The sequence below is a fragment of the Triplophysa rosa genome, linkage group LG19, assembly GCF_024868665.1.
Source record: "Triplophysa rosa linkage group LG19, Trosa_1v2, whole genome shotgun sequence".
Taxonomy (NCBI): Eukaryota; Metazoa; Chordata; class Actinopteri; order Cypriniformes; family Nemacheilidae; genus Triplophysa; species Triplophysa rosa.
In genome coordinates this window covers 8,615,753-8,637,792 of record NC_079908.1, presented here as the reverse complement: position 1 = coordinate 8,637,792, position 22,040 = coordinate 8,615,753, and the positions used below count along the sequence as shown (strand labels likewise).

At 37.6% G+C, this 22,040-nt stretch overlaps 4 protein-coding genes and 1 long non-coding RNA gene across 8 annotated transcripts in view; 4 read left to right on the top strand and 1 right to left on the bottom strand.

Moving 5' to 3' along the window:
• ndst1b (N-deacetylase/N-sulfotransferase (heparan glucosaminyl) 1b) overlaps positions 1–4,562 on the top strand; it is an 80,801-nt gene extending 76,239 nt beyond the window's left edge. For all 3 annotated transcript variants that reach the window (XM_057359565.1, XM_057359566.1, XM_057359567.1), the window contains one exon: positions 1,807–4,562. In XM_057359565.1, coding sequence (XP_057215548.1) covers positions 1,807–1,926 — 120 coding nt within the window. In that variant the 3' untranslated portion in view covers positions 1,927–4,562. The remainder of the gene's footprint in view (positions 1–1,806) is intronic.
• A 2,133-nt stretch (positions 4,563–6,695) lies between these two features.
• Positions 6,696–10,334, top strand: rps14 (ribosomal protein S14). The gene is made up of 5 exons (XM_057359569.1): positions 6,696–6,809; positions 7,498–7,648; positions 8,898–9,059; positions 10,048–10,124; positions 10,229–10,334. The coding sequence occupies exons 2-5, from the start codon at positions 7,500–7,502 to the stop codon at positions 10,294–10,296; spliced, it is 456 nt and encodes a 151-aa protein (XP_057215552.1). The 5' UTR covers positions 6,696–6,809; positions 7,498–7,499; the 3' UTR covers positions 10,297–10,334.
• A 1,009-nt stretch (positions 10,335–11,343) lies between these two features.
• Positions 11,344–13,686, top strand: cd74b (CD74 molecule, major histocompatibility complex, class II invariant chain b). The gene is made up of 6 exons (XM_057359568.1): positions 11,344–11,483; positions 12,010–12,176; positions 12,316–12,395; positions 12,792–12,816; positions 12,938–13,150; positions 13,271–13,686. The coding sequence occupies exons 1-6, from the start codon at positions 11,410–11,412 to the stop codon at positions 13,318–13,320; spliced, it is 609 nt and encodes a 202-aa protein (XP_057215551.1). The 5' UTR covers positions 11,344–11,409; the 3' UTR covers positions 13,321–13,686.
• Positions 13,687–13,813: 127 nt separating this feature from the next.
• On the bottom strand, positions 13,814–15,397 carry LOC130569745 (SLC35A4 upstream open reading frame protein). Of its 2 annotated transcripts, XM_057359571.1 has the most exons (3): positions 15,339–15,397; positions 14,861–14,944; positions 13,814–14,781 (listed from the first exon to the last, which is right to left on the bottom strand). In XM_057359571.1, exons 1-3 carry the CDS (start codon positions 15,348–15,350, stop codon positions 14,587–14,589), a joined length of 291 nt encoding a protein of 96 aa, XP_057215554.1. In that variant the 5' UTR covers positions 15,351–15,397; the 3' UTR covers positions 13,814–14,586. The 2 variants fall into 2 exon arrangements, with proteins under 2 accessions (XP_057215554.1, XP_057215553.1); XM_057359570.1 differs by lacking the exon at positions 15,339–15,397 and having other exon boundaries at positions 14,861–14,974.
• Positions 15,398–15,899: 502 nt separating this feature from the next.
• LOC130570509 (uncharacterized) lies at positions 15,900–20,599 on the top strand. Its single transcript, XR_008964970.1, has 4 exons — positions 15,900–16,073; positions 16,244–16,332; positions 19,329–19,618; positions 20,428–20,599. It is a non-coding gene; the product is annotated as an uncharacterized LOC130570509 (long non-coding RNA).
• Positions 20,600–22,040: the final 1,441 nt, after the last annotated feature.

Below are 22,040 nucleotides of genomic sequence, written 5' to 3'. Positions count from 1 at the left end.
ACAACAAAAATGTTATCAATTTTTTTTCAAGATATCAAGATTTTTTCAAGAATTTATTTTCTTATTTTTTAAGAACAAACTTCAGAAAGAAAGTTAACTGTGAATTTAAGAAAAAAAAATACAAAATAGCATTTACTTAATAGGAACAGTCGTCTCAAGTATGTGTTGTGAATCTGTTTTTTAGGAACGGTTTACGTGATGTTTAAAATAGAAAATGTGTTTGTGCTGAATATAGGCACTACGATGCTTCAATTACTGAGATTGAGAAATAAACTGTACAACAGCACAAATATATATATATATATATACTGTATATATATATATATATACATACATATATTAGGGTTGCCACAATACTCAATATAATATTGAAACGTTCGGTACAACCTCCGCGGTTCAATGCGTGTAAGTGAATTCCGGTTTTCCGTTTAAATTATTTCCATGCGCTCAATTACACTGTGAACTGGCTCCGTCCGTGTTTGTCTGTATCTAATAGCGAGCGAGTGGTGGTCGGGCAGTGAAGCGAGGCTGCCTGCAACACGAGAAGCAATGTGCTGTTCAGAGACACGGGCTGGCTTTATTGTATGCCTGTTGTACTAAAGTGATAATCTCCAAATTCGGCACATCAAGAATGTATTTTTACACTGCATACGAAAGCAGCACGCTCGCGTTGCTCTCACCCAGCACATGCAGAAAGAGCGTCTACGGCACCATGCCAAAGTCCATTTAACGAAAGTCATGCCACTCGGCGGCCTTTCGGACAGCTATTTATGTCATAGCAAGAGCGCCTCCAAGCAGCTATTTAGCATTGCATTTCTTCTAATTTATTGCAATTGCAGTGGCCCACGTTGAGCGCTAGTGTTTGCAGTGTTACGTTTACTTCCATTACAGCAATCGCAAGTTTTGCATTACGTCATTTTAAATGCTCTGATGTGCAAAACCTCTTCAAGAAGCTTATTTTACTGGCATGTTGATGAACCATAAACCAAAAACTGCTGTGAGCCAGGAATTTGTACAAGTTGATTTTTGAAAATAAGTAAAGTTATATAAAGAGAATTTCAGTAAAATAGTTTTTTTTCTTCTTACTTATTACTGTTCCTGTAATGAACAATGAAAAAACACTTTAATGTGCCAAGCCATCAGAACCGAACCGAAAACCGTGGATGAAAACCGAGGTTCGTATTGAACCGTGGGTGAGCTGTATCGTTGCATCCCTAATATATATATATATATAACATTAATACATTGTAGACACAATATGGAAAGTTATTCTGACAGTTATTCAAGCTGATGTATTTTCTGGAAGGGCCTGGGAACATCAGTTAGTGACTTTTAACAGTGTATGATAAAGAAGAGGCTCAGGCGGATGCTGAGGACCTTGATATTACCTTGAGGCTTTCTGGCAGACACATCAGAGTTAATGAGGGGTGAAAGAACAGGCTGATGTCGCCTGGCTCTGCAGTCACAGTGGGAGTAGCAGCACCCCTCAGAGAAGGAGCTGTAGAGCAAGCAGGACACTGTCATTATAGACACACACAGCAGTGGCTGCAGGTTCATGACCTTTCTAAGCCTGAGGCGTGCGCTCCAATATCCAGTCAGAAATATTTAAATGTGCAGCATGGGGATGTTACCCATTTTAGGCTGTAGATAATGGAGAATATGGAGGGGTTTTTTTCCGAAAACAATAAATTATTGTAATTGTGTGTTCGTGTTACTATTTTTGAGGTATTGCGATGGTTACATGTAGGCACAGAAGCACGTGTTTCATAAGAGTAGAGAAACTGACCTTATCCTCTTCCTCCACAGTCTCGAACCTTCCTCAGAGAGTATTACCATGAGCACAACATTGAGCTTTCCAAGCTGCTGTACAAAATGGGCCAGCCGCTGCCTAGCTGGCTCAGAGAGGAACTGCTCCACAGCAGGTAGCGTGAGGAGAGGGGTGGGGACACATCGGTTAGACTCAGACACCCCAGCTTTTGAGGGGACTCGCCCTCTTGTCCACCCCTGCCAGCCACCGGCCACGTGGTTGACCAAGTCTCCTCCAGCGACCTTGCGGAACTCCAGGGGACTGACCTTCTGGAGGACAAGATGAAGAGGAAGAGAAAGCAAGGAAATTGCACTTAGGTGCACTTGTGGTTCTGTTCCGTTTTGGAGAACAGTGAGGAGCCTAAACCACACCCCTGGGGTACACCTGCCACAAGTCCTCGACATAGGATGACGATGGGAGGCTTCAAAAGACTGTCTACTCCTCTGGTGTGTTGAAGTACCAGGGAACTCTGTCTTAACATTAAAACTGGACACCCTCCCAGTATGGGAGAGGAGGGCATTTATCTATATGTGACGGAGCTGTAGATGTACGTCGATCATCAGTGTGGACAACACAAGTTAATAACAGATAAACAAGTGCCAGGATGGAAGAGTCACACTTTCTTTCTTTGTTAAATCTTCTTTTAACACTCATTTCATGTGTTTGCACAACACGAGGCCCTTGGCCTTGTAGTTTTATTCTTCTAAACAGTTTTTATTTCAGAGGGTATTGAGCCCGTTCATTACAGCTGCACCCTCTGGGCCTAAAATGTGACATTTAAAGGTGAAATTTCATTACAGTGTATTTATGGCTATTAGTTGCGAATCCACGGGACAGCTTAATAATGCGTGATTAATTGTGGTACTAAAACACAAATAAGCTACATCCATAATCAATGTGACTGTAAATATGAAAAAGCTGGGTATGCCGTAGGCCCGTTATGTGTGCAGTAACTGCCTTAATGCAACTTTTTCAAGCCAATTGACGGTTAAATTCGCAAAAGTATACGTGTTTTGACATGCCTCGAGGGGCGTAATCTTTTCATTTTAATGATGAATGTCAAGAACTGGACCCTTATGTTATTTTGGCATTATAGCAAATCTCACTGGAGCGTTAAATAGTTTTGTCAGTAAGGGTATTGCCATTTTAATGATGATTCATAAAAGTTGCCTGCCAATTTTTTATCCTTTTTTAATGAATGTTTCACCCCTTTTAAATTTTATGTGATATCACAGCATCTGTTTAGTTTGCATTCAGGAATGTCATCAGAATGTGTTGAGGAATGTATCGCCTCCGCCGAGAAAGTTTATAAGGCCATTATGACTCATCTTCTGTAGTAGGAACTGTTGATTGCTACTGAACCGTAAGAATTACACCCATGAATGTAAGCGAGGAAGCTGTATAATAGGCAGGGGCAGTCGGCGGAAAGCTCCACAAAGCCCCGTAACCCAGAGATGGTGCTGAATTGAACCACTGCGTTAATTGATTTTATTTCTCAAGACTTGCTGCTGAAATGAGAAGTCCAGAAACAAGCCAGAGTCTCATTTTATGTACAGTATACCACACAATTAATTGGATTTAATTTTGTTCCATCTTTTTTCTCCATTCGTCTTTGAAAAGTTTCATGCACTTTCTTCTGTACTTCCACGCTCGGTTACTTCAGAGCTCACGTCACACTAAAAGCTGTGTGAACTAGCCGTTCATCCAAAGAGAATGTTTGTCTTTTTCAAGATGGTCCCTCAAAAGAAGCAGCTTCAGCCAGACAAGAATTGCTGTTTGATGGCTTTCACTTCAACTAAGGACCCTGTTAGTAAAAGCAGCTTGTGGTTATTTGTGGGTTCCGCAGAAAAGGCATCGAAAGAAAGCGCAGATTGAACTGTATTTGATCTTGAATAACCCCAGATGTTCCTGTTTTAGGAAGGGGGACATTTGGGTGAGGGGTCACATGCTCGACGCACAGTTTTGCAATATTACAAATAGAGAGCGGACAGTATCAGAGAGCGTTTATTTTCGATAATGCAGATCTTATTTGTAAAAACTGTACAGCCCATTATTTTCTTCATTGACCTTCAAGTATGATGCTTGAGAAGCACAAAGTCTGCGTTGTTGACCAAGGAGCGGAAACACGTTTCGATGCATATCTCTCGTGGAAGGGATATCACTACACTCTCTACAGGCTTTTGGGTCCACGGAACATTTTGTATTACCAGTAACTTTTACAAACAGTTTTACTGGGTCTTGGTTTAAATGTAAGTAGTTTACAACTGTCTACGGTACAAAACCATGCACCTTACATGCTGCTCTCAGAATAGTCATGATCGCGTAATATTCGACTCGTCCATCGTCATTTAGTATTCATGCTCCCTAGCCGACAACTGACATCTAAAAATGCAATATTGTGTTTCCTGGGAAAATAGGAAGTTTTGCACCAAGCACAAATTATGTTTAAACAAAATGTCTGTCGCAGTGTACAGAATCCATTTATTATGAGTGAATGGAACAAAGAGAATATGAAATATTGTTATGGTTTTTTATATTTTGACCACACTCACACAAATGTGCAGAGGGGTCCCCATGACTTTCACACTGCCAATATTGTGCTTTCTGTATCATAATGTAGGGTATCAATAGATGGAATAAAATAACTAAGGAAATGATCATCTGGACTGTACAATCAAACCTACCGTTGTTAATATTTTTTATTGTTGGTAGCCAATATTTTTGTGATTAATTTGCAAATAAAGAAACCACTGTCTTTTTAGTTCTCTGCGTCTGTCTTTTCTGTCAAATACTTCATAATGTTTGATTTTTCTATACTAATTATACAGTATATGGAGTAATAGTCATTTATTATCATCTTAAATTTCCAGGCATGGTATAGAAGTACAGTTGAAATATAAAAGTGAAATATTATTTAACAAAATATAAATTGTAGTTCAGGTGGGGAATGAGAATAAAAACTGCTTCCGTAGCCTGTTCATAATTGTTGATAAATCTTTACAAATTGAATATAATGTTAGTCTATTTTGATTATAGCTTGTATATGAGCTACTAATATTTACAATGTTTGCATTATGCATCAAACTATATTCATCTATTAATGGGTCAGTGATGAATAAGGATTTTCTACATGACAATTTTAAAATACAAATAATTCAAATCTATTGCAGTTATTCAAACATTAAAAATGTGGTGTACACATAAATGCAGATTAAAATGTAAAATTAAGTGATTTTAGTGTTTTTCGTCTATGAATTTCCTTGACATGCTTAACGTTTTTTCACAAATTTAATTTACAAATTTTGTATTTAAAGTGTTTAGAAACAAAGTATTTGCATTTCTTTGAGTTTTGGTAAGTAATCATCATCATATTTTCATCATCTCATCTTCAATGAACAAAAAGAAACACATTTACTTTTCCTGAAAATTGCATACAACTGATTTCAAAATACAATTCACTTAAGCATACTGTATCAGACATTCATATTTCAGCCACAAAAATAAGATACTTAATTTAATACAATTGATCTTATTGGTCTCACCAAATGATAAGTGATCGTTATACTTCATTGACCCTAATACATACTGTCTAATTATAAAATACAATGTATTGCATTTTTATAATATACAAATATAGAGCATCATCTGGTAATATGAATTCATATTCCAAGTGTGGTTTCGAACACCAACACGCTCCTGAACCTTCATAAAGATGTACATTTAGGACATAAAAAAGACGAGAAGCATCTGTCTATATGGACTAGTATAAGCTAGACCTTGTCTCATAAAACAGTGGCGTGTCACTCTTAGATGATTTAATATTTGTAACAGACGAACTACAGCTATATCTCAATCTGTTAGCAGCAGGGCATCTGTGAGCATGGCTTGCCTCCACATCACACACTCATCAAAGCAGATTATACAGTTATACACTCAATCATTCTGACACTGCCAATGAGCCGCTACATTAACCACAAACTGTTCATTCACATTTGGAAGACTGAGCACTCTGTTCCATACAAACGAATTGTAACGCAGTGTACAACATATGGCCTGAGTGATTTGTGCGTATTATTTGAACAAGCAATTGAGAGGCTTGTATTGGTTTTTAAGAACTCATTTGTAGTTTTTATGATCTCTTGTTTGTGTACTAGGCTTTACAAATGTACATCTTTATGAAGGTTCAGGCCAAGACCTTACAGTTATTCCCAGAACACGTTTTAAGACTAAAGGTGATCGTGCTTTCTGTGTGATAGCTCCACGGTTCTGGAACTCTGTTCCTTTAATGTTGAGAACTATGGGTTCTTTGGAGTCTTTTCAAAAACATCTAAAGACGCATCTTTTTGGCTTTTAGCTTTTGATTAACGATATGGTTCTCCTGTTTGCATTGGTGATGTTGTTTTAACATGGTAATGCATATGTATTTTACTGTTATTATTTTAATGTAAAGCACTTTCTGACCCCTCCTTGTCTGTGAAAGGTGCTATATAAATACGTTTTACTTACTTACTTACAAAAAGATTTTTATGGGGTGTATGCATGCTCTAAATCTGTCTTTACATCTTTTTTATTTTTGAAACGATAAAACAGTCACAATTGTAAACATTAATAGAAATAAATATACATTATATAATATAAAAAATAAATATAGAAAATAAATAAACATAGAAAAAATTAAAAAGTGTCCGGGTATTCATAATTAGCCATTGTTTTGTCGTACTTTTTACCGCCATTCACTGCTTTTAAGATTCCTAGTGTGCGTTTTTTAATTCAAAAATAAAAATACAAATTATAAAAGAAATAGTAATCGTAGTATTAATAATGTTCTATGTATATTATTATTATTATCATTATCATCATCATTACGGTTTTTTGTTGTTGCTGGGGACTTTTATTATATATTTTTTATCAACATCACTTCCGCCGTTCGAGATTGAACTTTCAACCCGGTAGCGGTTTCTCTTTCCTTTCCTGTTTCGGCCTCGATTAGAGACACACATAGGTAAGATATCACAGTTTGTAATCCTTTCGAATCCAACCTTTATAAAGTGCGTTACATATAAAACCGCACTACAGTGTTATTCTATAAAATGTTGTGCTGCAGGATGACACGATATTACTTCAATACATTGTGTCAAATATGTTATTTTCGCCCGATGAAGAGTGCAGGTCTAGCGGAATCCAGCCCCCATATTGGTCTAGTCAGACAAACTGCATGCGTTAAAGCCGCTGGTTGCATGTGATGTATATTCAGAGACTGAATTTTCTGTTTGTCGGTTTGTGTGGATAATAGAATGTAGGATCAGTTACGCATTACATTTTTAAACGCCCTTATAATAAGAAACGTACGCTAATATATGCCGTCGGTTTGTAAGCACAGTTAGCATGTTGAGGTGAGTGAACATGTTTTTCGCCTGGGACATTTGTTTGTTTTTTACATGCATAAATGCTTTTCTTCGCCAATGTTTAACTTGTAATGTCTATAACTAAAGTTGATTTGTGGTAGTAAAACATTGCATGACACACACCAGTTTGTTTAGACTAAGTTAGCAGGAGGCTGTTAATCTATAACGTATACAATTTAAAGGTATCATTAAGAAATTATTTCGATGTTTCATCCTTAAAACTAGTTGATTATGATGTTTTTCCATTATTTGTCTAATTGATCTGACCTGTATGTGTTTTTGTAGCAATGGCACCTCGCAAGGGTAAGGAAAAGAAGGAAGAGCAGGTCATCAGCCTGGGACCTCAGGTGGCTGAAGGCGAGAATGTCTTTGGTGTTTGCCACATCTTTGCATCCTTCAACGATACCTTTGTGCATGTCACTGACCTCTCCGGCAAGTAAGTATGCAGAGACTAGGGATAAGCTCAATATCAGCTGATAAGATGCGATTTATCCTTGTTTTAAAAGGGGGAAAAACTTCAAATCTAAGGTCTAGTTTTTTGGAGCAGCAGACAAAACACAGCTTGGCATTGATGCATGGCCCCTTGTCAAAAAACCCCAACTCGACCCTAGAGAACTAAGGAACTACAGGCCTATATCGAATCTACCTTTCATATCTAAAGTTCTGGAAAAAGTAGTTTCAACTCAATTATGCTCCTTCCTCCAAAGGAATGACATCAATGAAGAATTCCAGTCTGGATTTAGAGCATGTCACAGTACAGAGACTGCTTTGATCAGAGTTACAAATGATCTGCTATTGGCGTCTGACCGAGGTTGTATCTCGTTATTGGTGCTGCTAGACCTTAGTGCTGCATTCGATACCATTGACCACAGCACACTCCTACATAGACTCGAAAATTATGTCGGCATTAAGGGAATAGCTTTGAAATGGTTTAAATCTTATTTATCCGAACGTTTTCAATTTGTAGCAATAAACAATGAGGTGTCACGCAAATCGCAAGTCCAGTACGGTGTACCACAGGGCTCAGTCTTAGGGCCTCTGCTCTGTATGTGGGTATGTCTGTCTTCTGTGTTTTCAACCTTTTCTTGTTTCTGCAGGTACAACTTTAATTATTTTGCTTATAGTCAATATGTCTCATGTACAGCTGCTTTGTAACAATGAAAATTGTAAAAGCGCTATATAAATAAAGTTGAGTTGAGAGTTGAGTTGATGCAAGAGTGAGAATTGTAATTTACTCATCTTGCATGTTTTGCCAAAGGAATAATGTTCCATGCAATGTACTCATTCATAAAATAGGTGTGTGTTATTGAACATGTTAAATGTGTCCTTTATTAAAGTGCTCAAATCGGATAGAACGACATTGACATTTATTCATAAAACATATGCGAACTCGCAGACAAAAAGTTGTGTTTGGAAGCTGTAGCGTAAAGTTGTATGCAGCACTAAAAGGAGATTTTATTTTGGAGCTAAACGGCTCCAAGTCCTCATTTACTTCTTAAAACGCACAAAAGTGAATCTGAAAACTGTCTGCCAATGGTTCTGTATTTGTGTTCTCCAAAAGAAAACCATAAGGGTTTAATATAAAAAGGATGATTTTACATTGCACTTCCTTTTTATTGTTCTGCTTTCGTCATTACATTTTGAGTGCGGCCCTATTCTGAATGAGTTTTGCTTTCAATCTGCAGAGAAACAATCTGCCGTGTGACTGGTGGGATGAAGGTGAAGGCCGACAGAGACGAGTCCTCTCCCTACGCTGCTATGTTGGCAGCTCAGGATGTTGCTTTGAGGTGCAAGGAGCTGGGAATCACTGCCCTGCACATCAAGCTGAGGGCCACTGGTGGCAACAGGTGAGATTCCAAAAGCACAAGACACAAGTCAACTAAGTGTCTCAACAGAAAGCTTGAGCAATAAATAGATTAGGGGTGTATATCAGAGGTCGCGTTAACCGAAAATTCTCCGTCATTGACAGATTTTTGTACCAGTGACGGAAAAATCTGAAGGCCTTCCGTCATTTTGACAGGTTACAATGAGCAATTTGTAACTCCCCGTTTTGTCATTTCCCTTTATTAGAGCGTGGTCGTAGGCTACTACCCCTGCCCTGAACACGATAGCGAAGGGACGTGTGTTTCCCATTTATTAGCTTACTTGCAATGCCTAGTCCGTTTTGGAAAACACCTGTGCTGTCTGCGGACACTCACAGTGCAGATGCATCTGTTACAGACCCCCGCGTCGTGTTCATGCATACACACAAAGGCGCTCAGTGCTGCGGTGTTTAGAGTTTTTCCTTAAGAAAAGCTACTAGCGTCTTTTTGGATAAACCTTAACTTTCAGTGAGTGTAAAAATGTCTGTTGGCGTCTTCTCTGTTCAGTGAGCGGCAGAAGCAGCACATTCATGACCAAGCCGCTGCTTACTTGTGAGCGAGTGATTACAAAACACCATTTACAAGCACCTGTCATTTGTTCCTGACTAGACATGAATATAAATATTTGTCTGTAATTATTATTTTATGTCTGACAACAGAAACATTAAATATATAAAAGAATATAAACAACAACGGCTTTATTGGGCATTCAGTTTTATTAAAATATAGTAAGTTCAGAGAGTAAACGCAAGCACAGCGCGAGTACTTCACTAACAGATTTTTTTACGAGCCTGTCAAATGACGGACGATAAAGTCTAGCGCAACCTCTGGTGTGTATATATATCTTTGTTCCCATATAACTACTGAGATCTTGTCTGTTCATGTAATGTATATTCATTTATGTTGTTTATTTGCATAATGGCTTATATGACGACTTCTCTCATTCCTCTGGCCCTCTCTTTCCCACCTTAAGAACCAAGACACCAGGACCAGGTGCCCAGTCTGCCCTCAGGGCTCTGGCTCGTTCTGGTATGAAGATTGGCCGTATCGGTGAGTTTAAATCCAGAACTGTTCGTACATGCTTAGTCTATTCATTGTGTTATGAAATGGTATTCATGAGGAAGTCTCAAATCCCCTTTCGCTTTCTCCTACAGAGGACGTCACCCCCATTCCATCAGACAGCACCCGCAGAAAGGGAGGTCGTCGTGGACGTCGTCTGTAAACTATCTTGGATTTTTCAGAATAAAAAGTTAAATGATATTTTGTCTCATGTCTTTATCAAGATTTCAAGCAAGGTTTTAAGATTGCAATATCAAGCTAAGCTTTGATTCTGGTGTGTTTATTTTAATCTTATTATATACATGCCTAACCGGTTTCATGCATCGTTCTGGTTCACATCCAAAGCATTGAACTTTAGGGGAATACCAAGATTCCATCTGAATTTTGCCAAGACTGTTCCTTGGTGCAAAAATATTTTAACCTGACCAAACAGGTCCTGATCCCATGGTTATTAAAAACGCTCACGACTAACAGGTTGGACAAACATGAACCTGATAATGAAAATGTTACAGGAGTTATGTTAAAGGGATGGTTCACCCAAAAATCCTGGCATTTACTTGCCATTTTATCATCTTAAACCTGTGACTTCTTCAAAACACAGAATATATTTTGAAGAATGTTGGTAAACAAACAATGGCGGTACACATTCACTTCTATTGTATTGGCACAAAACCAATTCAAGTCAATGGGCACTGCTGTTGCTTGGTTAACAACGTTTTTCAAAATAGCTTGTGTTCTGTGGAAGAAAGTCATACAAGTTTGACATAAGTAAATGAGTTATAATTTTGGGTGAACTATCCCTTTAAGATAAAGGATAGCGCTATACAGCCTAGGATTTGACCCTGCTAATGAAAGCATATATAAACGGCATGTTCCTTAAGAAAAAAGTATCTTAAGAAAATATGTAACCTGAGTGACGTCATTGTAGTTGCTGATCGTTATAACTGACTGACCCCACGCTGCTACATATTAATTTGGTCTTCGGTGGGGTTTTTTTTTTAATGAAAAATAAGATTATTCATTAAATTACACGTTCTGTAGTATGTTGTGGTGTTCGTGTTTGGGCAGGAAACAAGATGTTAAGCGTGTGAGATATGTGGATCAGTGCATTCAAGTTCACATCTGACTGACAACTGATGACGCGCAACACCCCAGCCAATCAAATAATACGAACAGCCGAAGACTTTCAATAGAGTTTCCCCGTCTCTTACATTTTCTTATTAGTGTGCTGTGAGAAAAACTGTATTCGGCTCGACAAAACTTTAATTCTTTAAAAATGTCCGAGTCAAACCATGCTCCACTGATCAACAGTCCAAGTGCGGAAACCATCAATATGCCAGCTCAAAGAGGGTGAGAAAATCTTTATTTTGTAGACATGTCTGTAGTTTATGCTGGATGTAGATGAATTTATTTAAAATGATTTAAAAATAAATGAAAATTCCTTACTATAAAAACATCAAAACGATTAAAAAAATAATGCGTATTTTGTTACATATAAACTTTAGTATGAAAGGTTTTTCTTTGCTTCATTTTTAACAATGCGTAGTTTCCATTTTACAATATTACCATGTATACAATACAAATTTATTCTTATTACTATAGCAGGTATTTTATATATTTAATAATTTAGATATGTTTTTGGAAAACATTGAATTAGGCTAACAATTTTTCTCACTTTGTGTTTTTGACATTTCGTCCTATGACGAAATACAAATAGAATATACGTTTTTTCTTGTGTATGCTCTTGAACCTGTACATTAGAAATATTTAATGCAGGTAAACCGTATTATCAACGTTTGTCCATTATTCGAACGATGTCTAAACATACGTATTATATGCATTTAATCGAAATACTCTGCTGCTTTTGTTGTGTCAGAGGGTCCAATAAGCGGGCCCTGAAGGTGGCAGGAGTTACTCTGCTGGCAGGCATACTGATCGCAGGTCAGGCCTTCACTGCTTACATGGCGTTCAGTCATAAACAGCAGCTGGAAACACTGGAGAGACGCACTGACCGCCTACAGGAGATCGGCCGCAAATCTATGGGTCTGCATGGCTTACCGTGACTTTTAAATAATTATTCTATCTTATTTCACTTGTGTCAGTAGTTACCAACACAGTGCAATTTTTTTACTGTTATCTAGCCAAAGTTCATATTACAATTAACTTTTTGTTTTGTGAAAAGCCATGCGCGCCCCCGTGAAAATGCATCTGCCCATGAGCTCTCTTCCTCTGGCGCTGGATATCTCCACGGAGGAGAAGAAGGTACATCAAACTCTCATTTCCTGTTTTGATGTGCTGCGATGTGAGCATTGTCCACGTGGTGTCATCATTGAGTCATAAAATTAAATAATGACGGAAGTTTTACAGTAAGAACACTAACAGCCTAAAGTTTGCACAAACCTGCCCATTCTTTGTTATTACTATTTTACACATTTCTAGATAAAAGTGAAGCCAGAAAGATATGATTATTTAGAATAAATGCTTGAACAAAAATATAACTATAAAAAAGTATAATATTTTGAGTTTAATTTATTGTTTTTTTACACCAAATTTGGAGCCATCACAGAGTCTCTTATTCAACTGTATAAAGAATTTCATCAATTTTATTTTTATCTTACGGTCTCTCATGTGTTGTATTTTTAATTTTCTATGTTCCAGGATTCTTCCTCATCTACTCAACCAGGTATCAATACCTTTTCATTCTCAGAACATCTAATTTACTTCCTGTCCTTCCTCAAAAACACACAGACAAATACTCGCAATGTATTTTCTGCTCAGTAGTCCATGTCATGTCTGTCACACAGAGCTAATTATTCAAACCCAGTGCCAGAAGGAGGCTGCTGGTGAGGGTAAGAGTGTCCTTCCTGGATTCCGCCCCAAATGTGACAGCAACGGAGACTACCTGGCCCAGCAGTGCTGGGATGGGACTGACATATGCTGGTGTGTGGACAAGAACGGCAATGAGAGCCCTGATTCTGTGACCAAGGGCACTGCTCAGTGTGAGACCGCCAAACTGGGTATGAGCTGAACATTCATGTTAATCAGTTTGATTTGAAATGTTCGTCATTGCATTATTCTTGCACATGCATATAAGTTTCATATAAATGTTTTGTATGTATTGCTGTCCTTCATTTTAGCCGAGTCAGTGCCAATGAGCTCTCTGGTTTTGGGAAAAGAGGAGCAGTGAAGAGGAACACTGAAGATTTCCTCAGAAACTTCATAAATATATATTCTTTCAGTTACTTTTCAATATCTAGTCTGGTTAGAAATTAAGATTTTAGAGCTTGCTATTGTTCATCATAATAGTGGCAATATTAAACAGTTAAGTATGCTGATAATAATAACAGATTCTGTCTAATCAACGTCAGCAGTGTTGGGCTTTTATATTTTACTTAAATGTGTGACAGAAGCTTACCTTATTTTTTACTGACCTTTATTAATTTCCTGTTTTTGAACATTGTGGATAAGTTTGAGGAAAAGGATAATATATTGAACAATAGTTATTCAAAGATTGAGAGCTAACAAAGAGGGAAAATAAAATACATTTCTAACATGTTGTTTGTGTTCAGATTTTTCGAACCCTAGAATTTTTAAGTTGTAAGACAAACTATATGAATTAGCATTTTCCCACATATATATATATATATTAAATGCAAAGAGTGATTCAAGTTTATCAAAAGTCAAATTTTAAGTTTTTATTTTGTAAAATAGAACACTTTCAAAACTTCTAAAAGTTTAGCATGCAACGTAGCAAATCTTTCAAAAAATATGATCATAGTTTTACAATACATGCCAATAGAAAAAAATGTTCCCAACATTCTTAAACATGAAACGTTATTGAAGTCTGTTTTTTATTTTTCTTATACATTATAATACTCCATGTAAAAAGCCATTTCTGAAAGGACTGTAATTTCACTTCCTAACAGTGGCTTTCTGTTTATTGAAAACAGAAGTGGTAGAGCTAAAGTGCAAAATTTAGTATAATTTTTCAAGAACCGACCTCTTACATTTGACATGTAACAGAATTTTACAAAGCCACGTTATATACAATGTGTCTGTCGTACCAAATTGTCTACATGAAATAAACTTAAGAAAAAAGTGTGTAACAGAACATAATAACAAACCACAGAGGCATGATATGAAACATGATAACATCAACAAGATTAATAAAGATGAAAGTATTGGCCATTTTTACCACCATCTTCATATTCTTCAAAATATAAACTGTAACTCAAGATGCTTTGCATTCAGGTTTTAAACAGAAAATAAACTAAAGGGTGCTAAGATAAGGAGCCGCCAATTCTTTAATATAGCTATGCATTCCAGTTAATTTGGTGTGTTCTAATGAGTGGCAACATTATGAAACGCTGGAAGGCAATAAAAAACAATCTGAAAACAAGATGAAGTTCCTGGATCAGGCACTGTTTCACTGAGATGGTTTTAAGGTTTCCCTCTATCGGCCCTTCTTGAATGAACTGAAGTAGTTTTTCATGGTCTGCTCGATGTTTGGCACTTGATAGTTCTGAGCAGCGTAGATGCCCGTGCAGGTCCCTACAAGAACTCCCAAAACCGCAGAGGACCGCAGCTTTGCCACCACGTACCCAGCCAAAAAACCCTTGAGGAAGGGAGAACTGAGGACACTTCCACCCTAAATGAGGAAGAGAGACATGGTTATTGTTTTTTGACTCAATCAGATTTGAGAATGTGTCAGCCTGTGGGACACCAACCTGAACGTCATTCTCCACCCTACGCTGAATGTCTTCAAGCTGGTCTTTAAGCAGGGACAGATCTTTAAATTGCCTGAATGGATCCTGTTGAAGTAGCATACACAGAAAACACTGAGGAACACGATTTTGTTTTAATTCTGGGATATGGAATTCTGAGTCATCGCGGGTGTGTCCCCAGAAATGTTTCTTTTAATATGATTCCTATAGCAGCACGATATGACGAACACATTGTAGTTCTTTTTATAGCTTTGTCATAATAGATACGCGTTGAAGAGAAACTAAATGCAACAAACTGATTACAATATAACACTTGTAACAATAACACCATCCCAACGACTGTACAGAACAGCGATTTTAACACAACTTTTTTCATTGACATCTCGTGATAAAAAACTTTTCATTAACCGAAAAGCTAAATTAAATTAATATAACAGAAAACAAGTAATGAAACATATATTTGAGTTTCCAGAAAACCAACCTTGTCCGCCATGTCCGCTTGAAGGAGATCAAAGCTTCTGAGTTCGATTGTGCAGCCTGAAACGCATAAGCGAGCTAGAGCCCTCTCTACATTTGATTACTTTGGTCTGACCTCACATTATAGTGACCATAAATGTAACTAGACGCCTGCCGCTGTCAATTCTGCTAGGTCGCCCGCCATATTGCAACGGGAAGAGCCGTTCCGTTAAGACTCAAGAGCAAGCTGACTGAGCAGTGAGCATGATTATGAAAACATATTTATTGTTGTGTAAACTAAAACATTATATCTGCTACACGAACACACAACAACAACGAAAGGTTATCCCATTTTTCAGGCATTTTGATCCCTGTGTGGTTTTCACTGCGCAGAATTGGGGCATTTTACAACTGTGAGTGACGTCAGTGGACCGTTCCAAGATGGGGGACATGTCTACGTGCCTGGGGTGCTTGAAAGGCATCTAGCTATATATATCTATGGGTCTCAGAGCCGTTAAATGGCACTGATTGGTTCTTGTGCTTCAGTACCTGACAGCTTCCGAATCCCCAAACCGCTCACCAGCTTTGCACTTGCGTATGTGCGATGATTATAAATGTGAATAAAGTCTAAAGTTTAAATTATATAAAACGATCGCTTCAGAGGACTTGGAGGAAACCACTTGATTCATATATATTACTTATTAAAGTTAACAGTGTTGGTGTTTTGCCTTTCATCGGAGGGAAGGTCTGTCTTTCGAAGGTAATGACAACTTGATGATGAAGTTTGTGAACTGTTGAATAGAAAATCGTATCTCAAGCGTGCTTGTCCCGGATAAGATTTGTATGTAACTTCATGTCAGTAACGTTACCAGTCGTGATTTTTTTTTTTTTTTTGACATCACTCGTATAACAGCACGTGTTTTATTTCAGTGGAGCTACATTCAATTTGACCAAACGGAGCAAATTAAGTCGTTGCAGACACGAGCAGATGAAGATGCTGACCACAGATGTTGTTAATGGTACGTTAAGTTTTTAGTTGCTTCTTACAGAAATGAATTGCTCATTCCTTAGTTTTTTTTTAAGTATGGTGTGCATTTGCGTGAAATACTGATGTTAACTGCTGTAACATGACATGAAAATGTCCAAATGATGAGTCATTAGTAAGCACTTTAAATAATAAGCATTAGAGTTGTATACATGAAACCCTTCATGGTCACTATTACTGAGATTTAATGGGTGTTTAGTCGAAGTCTTTTGATAAATCTGTGGTGACATTTTTATTAAACATTGTCCAATGTATTGGCCGAAACAAATGTCATCATAACATGTACAACATTACACTAACATTCCTTTTATATGTTTAACGAAAATCTGTATTTTTATGATTTCCTCAAATTGATTGTAATGGGGTAAATCTTTGAAAAGTTTGAAAAACATAATGTTATGAACATACAGTGGGGTATACTGTATACCAGGGCCGTGCAGAGACCTTTAAAGGGGCAGGTGCTCAAAGTATAAAAGGGGCACATGGAACAAGGCTTTAAATATGGCTGTGCTCAAAACATCAATACAGCAATACTGTATATCGCGATGCATTCCTTGCCGATACGTGTATCGATACGGATGCTTCTGTAATTGATAAAGCAGCAAATGCCATGATGCTGGGATTAGAAACTTAAGTGAATAAAGTTGTCCAAAAACCTTAAAGGGATAGTTCACACAAAAATGAAAATTCTTTCATCATTTACTCACCCTCAGATTATTCCAAACCTGTGTAAATGTTTTTGTTCTGTTGAACACAACAAAAGATATTTGGAAGAATGTCAGTAACCAAACAGATCTCATCCCCCATTTACTGCCATGGTATAGGGAAAATAAATACTATGGGAGTCAATGGGGGATGGATCTGTCTAGTTACTGACATTCTTCCAAATATCTTAGCTGATGTTGAAGGGGCTGCTGGGGATGTTGCTGTCTTTGCTGTTGTAGAAAAAATAGTTTTGTCATATTAAACATATAATTCTGATAATGATAATAAAAAAAGCGTTGATAAGTATAAGTTGGAAGATGAGAAAATCAGAATAAGGCCATGTTCAGACTTGACTTCTTTTTCGAAGCTGCTAGCGTCTGTTTTACATTATAATCCTATGTAATAAACCGTGTTTTCCAAAAAAGTGCTGAGCGCTTTTTCAAACGCCAGCGCCGGCGTCTCTTTCTGCAGCTCAGAGCGTCTTTAGAGGTTGAAAAAAAGTTCAATTTTTCTGAAAAAAACCGCCCTAAGTCAAGCTCCCTTTTCACAGCAAACCAATGATAGAGACCTGTCGTTTCCATGACAACATGCGAGGAACGTGATTGGTCAAGAAGGCTCAAGCTCTAAAAAAAAAATGGCGGCCGAAACGCCCGTTGGAGGACAGTTTTGTATAAATGTAAGTTTAATTTTCACTTTCAGCAACTTCTGATTGCATTTCTAGCGAGAAATAAGTAATGTAGTTTTTAAATATGTGATTAGTTATTGCAAGACGTACTCTGTTTCTAATTCAAATAGACTTACGTTACGCTGTCTTATCTGTTTCTCTGGGCTGCCTCCGAAGTCATGGCGTTCTGCTGATATTTGTATTTTTTTACTAAAAAAGCGCCTTTGTCAACTTTTTCTTGTTAAAAAAGAAGTAATGTCTGAACATGGCCTAAGCCTGTTTTACCAGTGTTACAGTGATACTGTAAATAATACTTCAAAGTGTTAATAGTTTTAGTCAAATAATATAAAAAGACCCTGAAAACACCACTTACCCGGCAGCCGCGAACAGTATGTAGATCCTGGAAATGCGCTAATCTATTGAAGGCGTCTGAACGTGAGTCCTCCCAGATGAGGTCATCAGGTGAAAGGTCATCACGTGAGTCATTTATTTAGGGTTAAATTATTATTCATTAATTTTACTAATAGTTAGATTGAGCTGGGCTTCACAAAATGGCCTTTTATTACAAAAATATATATTTTTTGCCTTGACAAAAGGGCACTTTTGGCATTACGGGCCAAAGAGGCAGGTGCTCAAGCACCCTCCGCCCCCCCCCTGCACGTGCCTGCTGTATACACACGGGATGATGACATTCTTTGGCTAAAATCTTTGCCAGCCAACCACTTCCACTCTATAGACTAAGGGGATTTTCCAAAAATGCTTCTCCTTTTTGTTGTTGATGTATGGCGTAGTGTTTGAATAATTCGACGTTGTTGACCGTAAAATCCTATGTGCACCATGAAGCAACCAAGTAAAAACTTGGTTTAAAAGAGATTTTAGCAGATGTACGTCATCCACATGTATGCTTATACGCCAACACTTTGTCTTGAGCTGACCAGCGAACTATGGTAGTGTTCATTGATTGTTTATATTTGTTTTATCTTGACAACCTTGCATTGTTATTTTATTATGTATATTTTTAATTACAGATGGGTGCAAAGATTAAATTGTGTAAAGGGATGCTTATAAGAGTGTTTACATCGGAAACTGCTAAGGCTGCGAAGAGTTTTGATTATATTATCCACCGGGTACATTGTACTGTCATCATTAAAAATAATGTTTGAATATTTTTTGTGAAATACCAATTAAAATATGTTGTTTTCAGATCAGCTGCTATAGAAGACAAAGTGAAGTCAGAGTGCAGAGACAAGAAAACCAGAGAGTCGTAAGTGTGATTTAATGCAGGGGTGTCAAACTGAGTTCCTGGAGGTCCGCAGCTCTGTACAGTTTAGCTTCAACCTACTCCAACCCACACCTCCTTGGACATTTCTAGTAACCCTTAAAACCTTGATTTGCTCAATCAGGTGTGCTTGATGTAAACTGTGCAGAGCTGCAGCCCTCCAGGAACTGAGTTTAACACCCTGTTTTAATGTCATATCAGATCTGTTGGAGGTCTAATGGAGGATGATTCTTTAAATCTTCTTTAAAGAGTGCATGTGAGCATACAGTAACCGCAATATACACACTATTTGGTATTGTGTCAATCCTATTCCTTTTATTAGGCAATTCTCCCGTAAAAGCACGCCCATGGCAAAGCAAAAGAAATAGCCGCCCACGTGCCAACCGACGAGCGATAGGAAGACCCGTTTATCAAGAATGGCTGCGCTGTGGGCCTGCAGCTGCAGCTCGTTACTCCTGTGATAGTAAGAGAAGTTGTGTGTTTATTTGTTCACGGCATTTCAGTGATGGATGTTATATAGATGGTGGATATAACGCTGGATTTGGAGATCGTTTGAAACTGATAGATGGCGCGGTCCCAGTGCTAAAAGATACCAAACATGAACTGCACGCGGTAAGTGAAACTAAGTCATAAGTCTGAGTTTGGCAATCGGCGTGTACGTGCATAATGTAAAAAACACGAAGGGATTAATGCGATGATGTATTGTGTGCTCATGCTGTAGTTCCGTCCCCCTTGCCCGCCTCCAGCAGCTCGTCTTTTTCCAGAAATAATCGTACAGCTGAATCTCTCTTTTATAAATTTGATCAAACTAAATACTCAAGATTAATATGAGATGGGCAGAAACTGTGTGTTACCCAATCTTTAATTATTACCTTTTTCATGATATTCTAATATTTTGAGATGCACCTGTACAGCATACCCAGTAAAACACACAGGTTGCTTTATTGCAGAGGTCTTCAAGAAGGTCCACCTTCCTGCATGGTTTAGCTTCAACCCCTTTTTAACACACCTGAACCAATAAACTAATGAAGGTCTTTGGGACTGCTAGAAACATCCAGGCAGGTGTGTTGGAGTAGGGATGAGCTAAACTCTGCAGGACACTCACTGGACCTAACATAGTTGCTTTATTGCTTCAATTGTTTGTGAATTTAACTCTGCTTGCTGTCAGTGGTGTTGTTGGGCTGCTTCTAATCTTATGTTCAATGTAACTCATAGCGTGCTGCTGTGTAGTGACTACAGTCAAGAGGATAAAAATTAACCCTCATACAGTATGTCAAGCTGGATGAGTATATAGTCAAAGCTTTGAAAGGTTTTAAACCGAGAAGTCAAAGAATTCTAATGCATATGGTATGCAAAGCTATTATACATTTTTATGCAGCTGTAGTTGATTAATTTTATATAATGCTTCTTCCCTTTCACAGATCCTGTGATGAAGCAGTCTTTAAATACTACAGGGTCTCAATTGCAAGTCTTTCATACTCAAAGAATTGACCCTCCACTTGAAGCTGAAGATCTCTTTAACTGTTCTGTTTCTTCATATGGGTCTATTTGGTTAACCTGTTCTGTCTCTTACATTTGCAGGCTAATATTTGCAAAACAAAAATAAATATTAACTTCTGCACTTAGTTTTTCCGTCTTTTTTTATTTATTCAGAAAATTGGATTGGGAAGTTTATTCAGTAATGCAATATCCCTATTGTATTTTTCATTAATACAGACCGTAACTGAAATGTTCTGCAAATGGTTAAAAATAGCTCTGCCATAGCATTTCACTGATATTTCATTTATAATGTATTTTGGTCCAGGAAATATATATATTTGTCTTGACATTTTTTTAATACGTTTTGAAATACACCATTTTGAATACAGAAAAAATCGATTTATAATAATTTCTAATGAGCGGAAATTCTGTGGTTCAAAAAGTAAAATTATTTAAAGAAATACATTTAAAATGCACTAAATGTAAAGTGTTTCCAGTTTAACACCATTTCAATGTATTGAATATTAAACAAACCTTGAAAGCTGTTTTAAAATAATACCTTTAATATGCATTTAGTATAATAGTGTAATTTAAATATGTCCAAAAAAACACAATTTAAATATGGCTTTTTCACATGGGATAGTTGTACAACAGAATAAAATACTGCAATTAAATACAGTACAGATTGAGTAAAAACAAAAACCAGGAGTGTGAAATGTATGTTAGTTTACTTTTGGCAGTCAAATATGTAAGAAATGAAATTAATGGGTTCAATTGATTTTCCGCGAGCCCGGATGAAAATATTGCACGCGCCTCTGCATTACGTAAAGGTATGCTTAGGCCGGATTCACATTTCGCGTCTTTTCCGCGCGCATATTCGTTATTTTAAATGTAGACGCGCGGCAGCCGCGCGGAAATAGGGGGCGACGCGCTCTTTTTTTTCAGGCGCGTCGCCGCCGCATCGAGATGAAAAAAATCTAAATTTTTCAGAAAGGCGCAAACGCACCGCAGGTCATGTGACAACCAACCAGCCAATACAGACAAGATCAATGAAAGTGGAGACACAGATGATCACATCATAACTAAATCTAGTAGCAGAGTTATTGCAAGGTATTTTCAGTGCATATAATCCAAATATCCTTTGTTTATACCTCCTGGTCTCAACAGTTATCGTGGCCCATGGTAGTTTAGCAACGGCAGACGCTCTGCGTGCGCAACTGCCGGAGCGCTTTGTAAAAAGGAGAAAGCAGCGCCTCTTCGCGTTTTGCGCGCGATTTTAGACGCGAAATATGAATCGAGCCTTAAACAATCTGGATTTTATATGAAATATTATACTTTAATTTGGTAAATTTTCAGTCAGTTTATCCTTAAAAAAAAAATGCGAGTACGTGACATGTGCTTGGTTTCCAGTCTCAGAGATTATGACGTCATAGAGCAATAGGACGTAAGGTGGCTTCTGTCCTCGATCTTATCAGATGCTGTGGACACTTTTCAGTCAGTCGTTTGTTTGACTTCGGCGTGCACAGTTTGTTTTGAGTTCTTCAGAGACCAAAAA

Coding starts and splice junctions, on each gene's coding strand:
- rps14 (XM_057359569.1), top strand. CDS start 7,500: ATGGCACCTCGCAAGGGTAAGGAAAAGAAGGAAGAGCAGGTCATCAGC. Junction 7,649..8,897: donor GTCACTGACCTCTCCGGCAA/GTAAGTATGCAG, acceptor TTCAATCTGCAG/AGAAACAATCTGCCGTGTGA. Junction 10,125..10,228: donor TATGAAGATTGGCCGTATCG/GTGAGTTTAAAT, acceptor TTTCTCCTACAG/AGGACGTCACCCCCATTCCA.
- cd74b (XM_057359568.1), top strand. CDS start 11,410: ATGTCCGAGTCAAACCATGCTCCACTGATCAACAGTCCAAGTGCGGAA. Junction 11,484..12,009: donor AATATGCCAGCTCAAAGAGG/GTGAGAAAATCT, acceptor TTGTTGTGTCAG/AGGGTCCAATAAGCGGGCCC. Junction 12,396..12,791: donor TCTCCACGGAGGAGAAGAAG/GTACATCAAACT, acceptor TCTATGTTCCAG/GATTCTTCCTCATCTACTCA.
- LOC130569745 (XM_057359570.1), bottom strand. CDS start 14,959: ATGCTACTTCAACAGGATCCATTCAGGCAATTTAAAGATCTGTCCCTG. Junction 14,782..14,860: donor GGGTGGAGAATGACGTTCAG/GTTGGTGTCCCA, acceptor TTCCTCATTTAG/GGTGGAAGTGTCCTCAGTTC.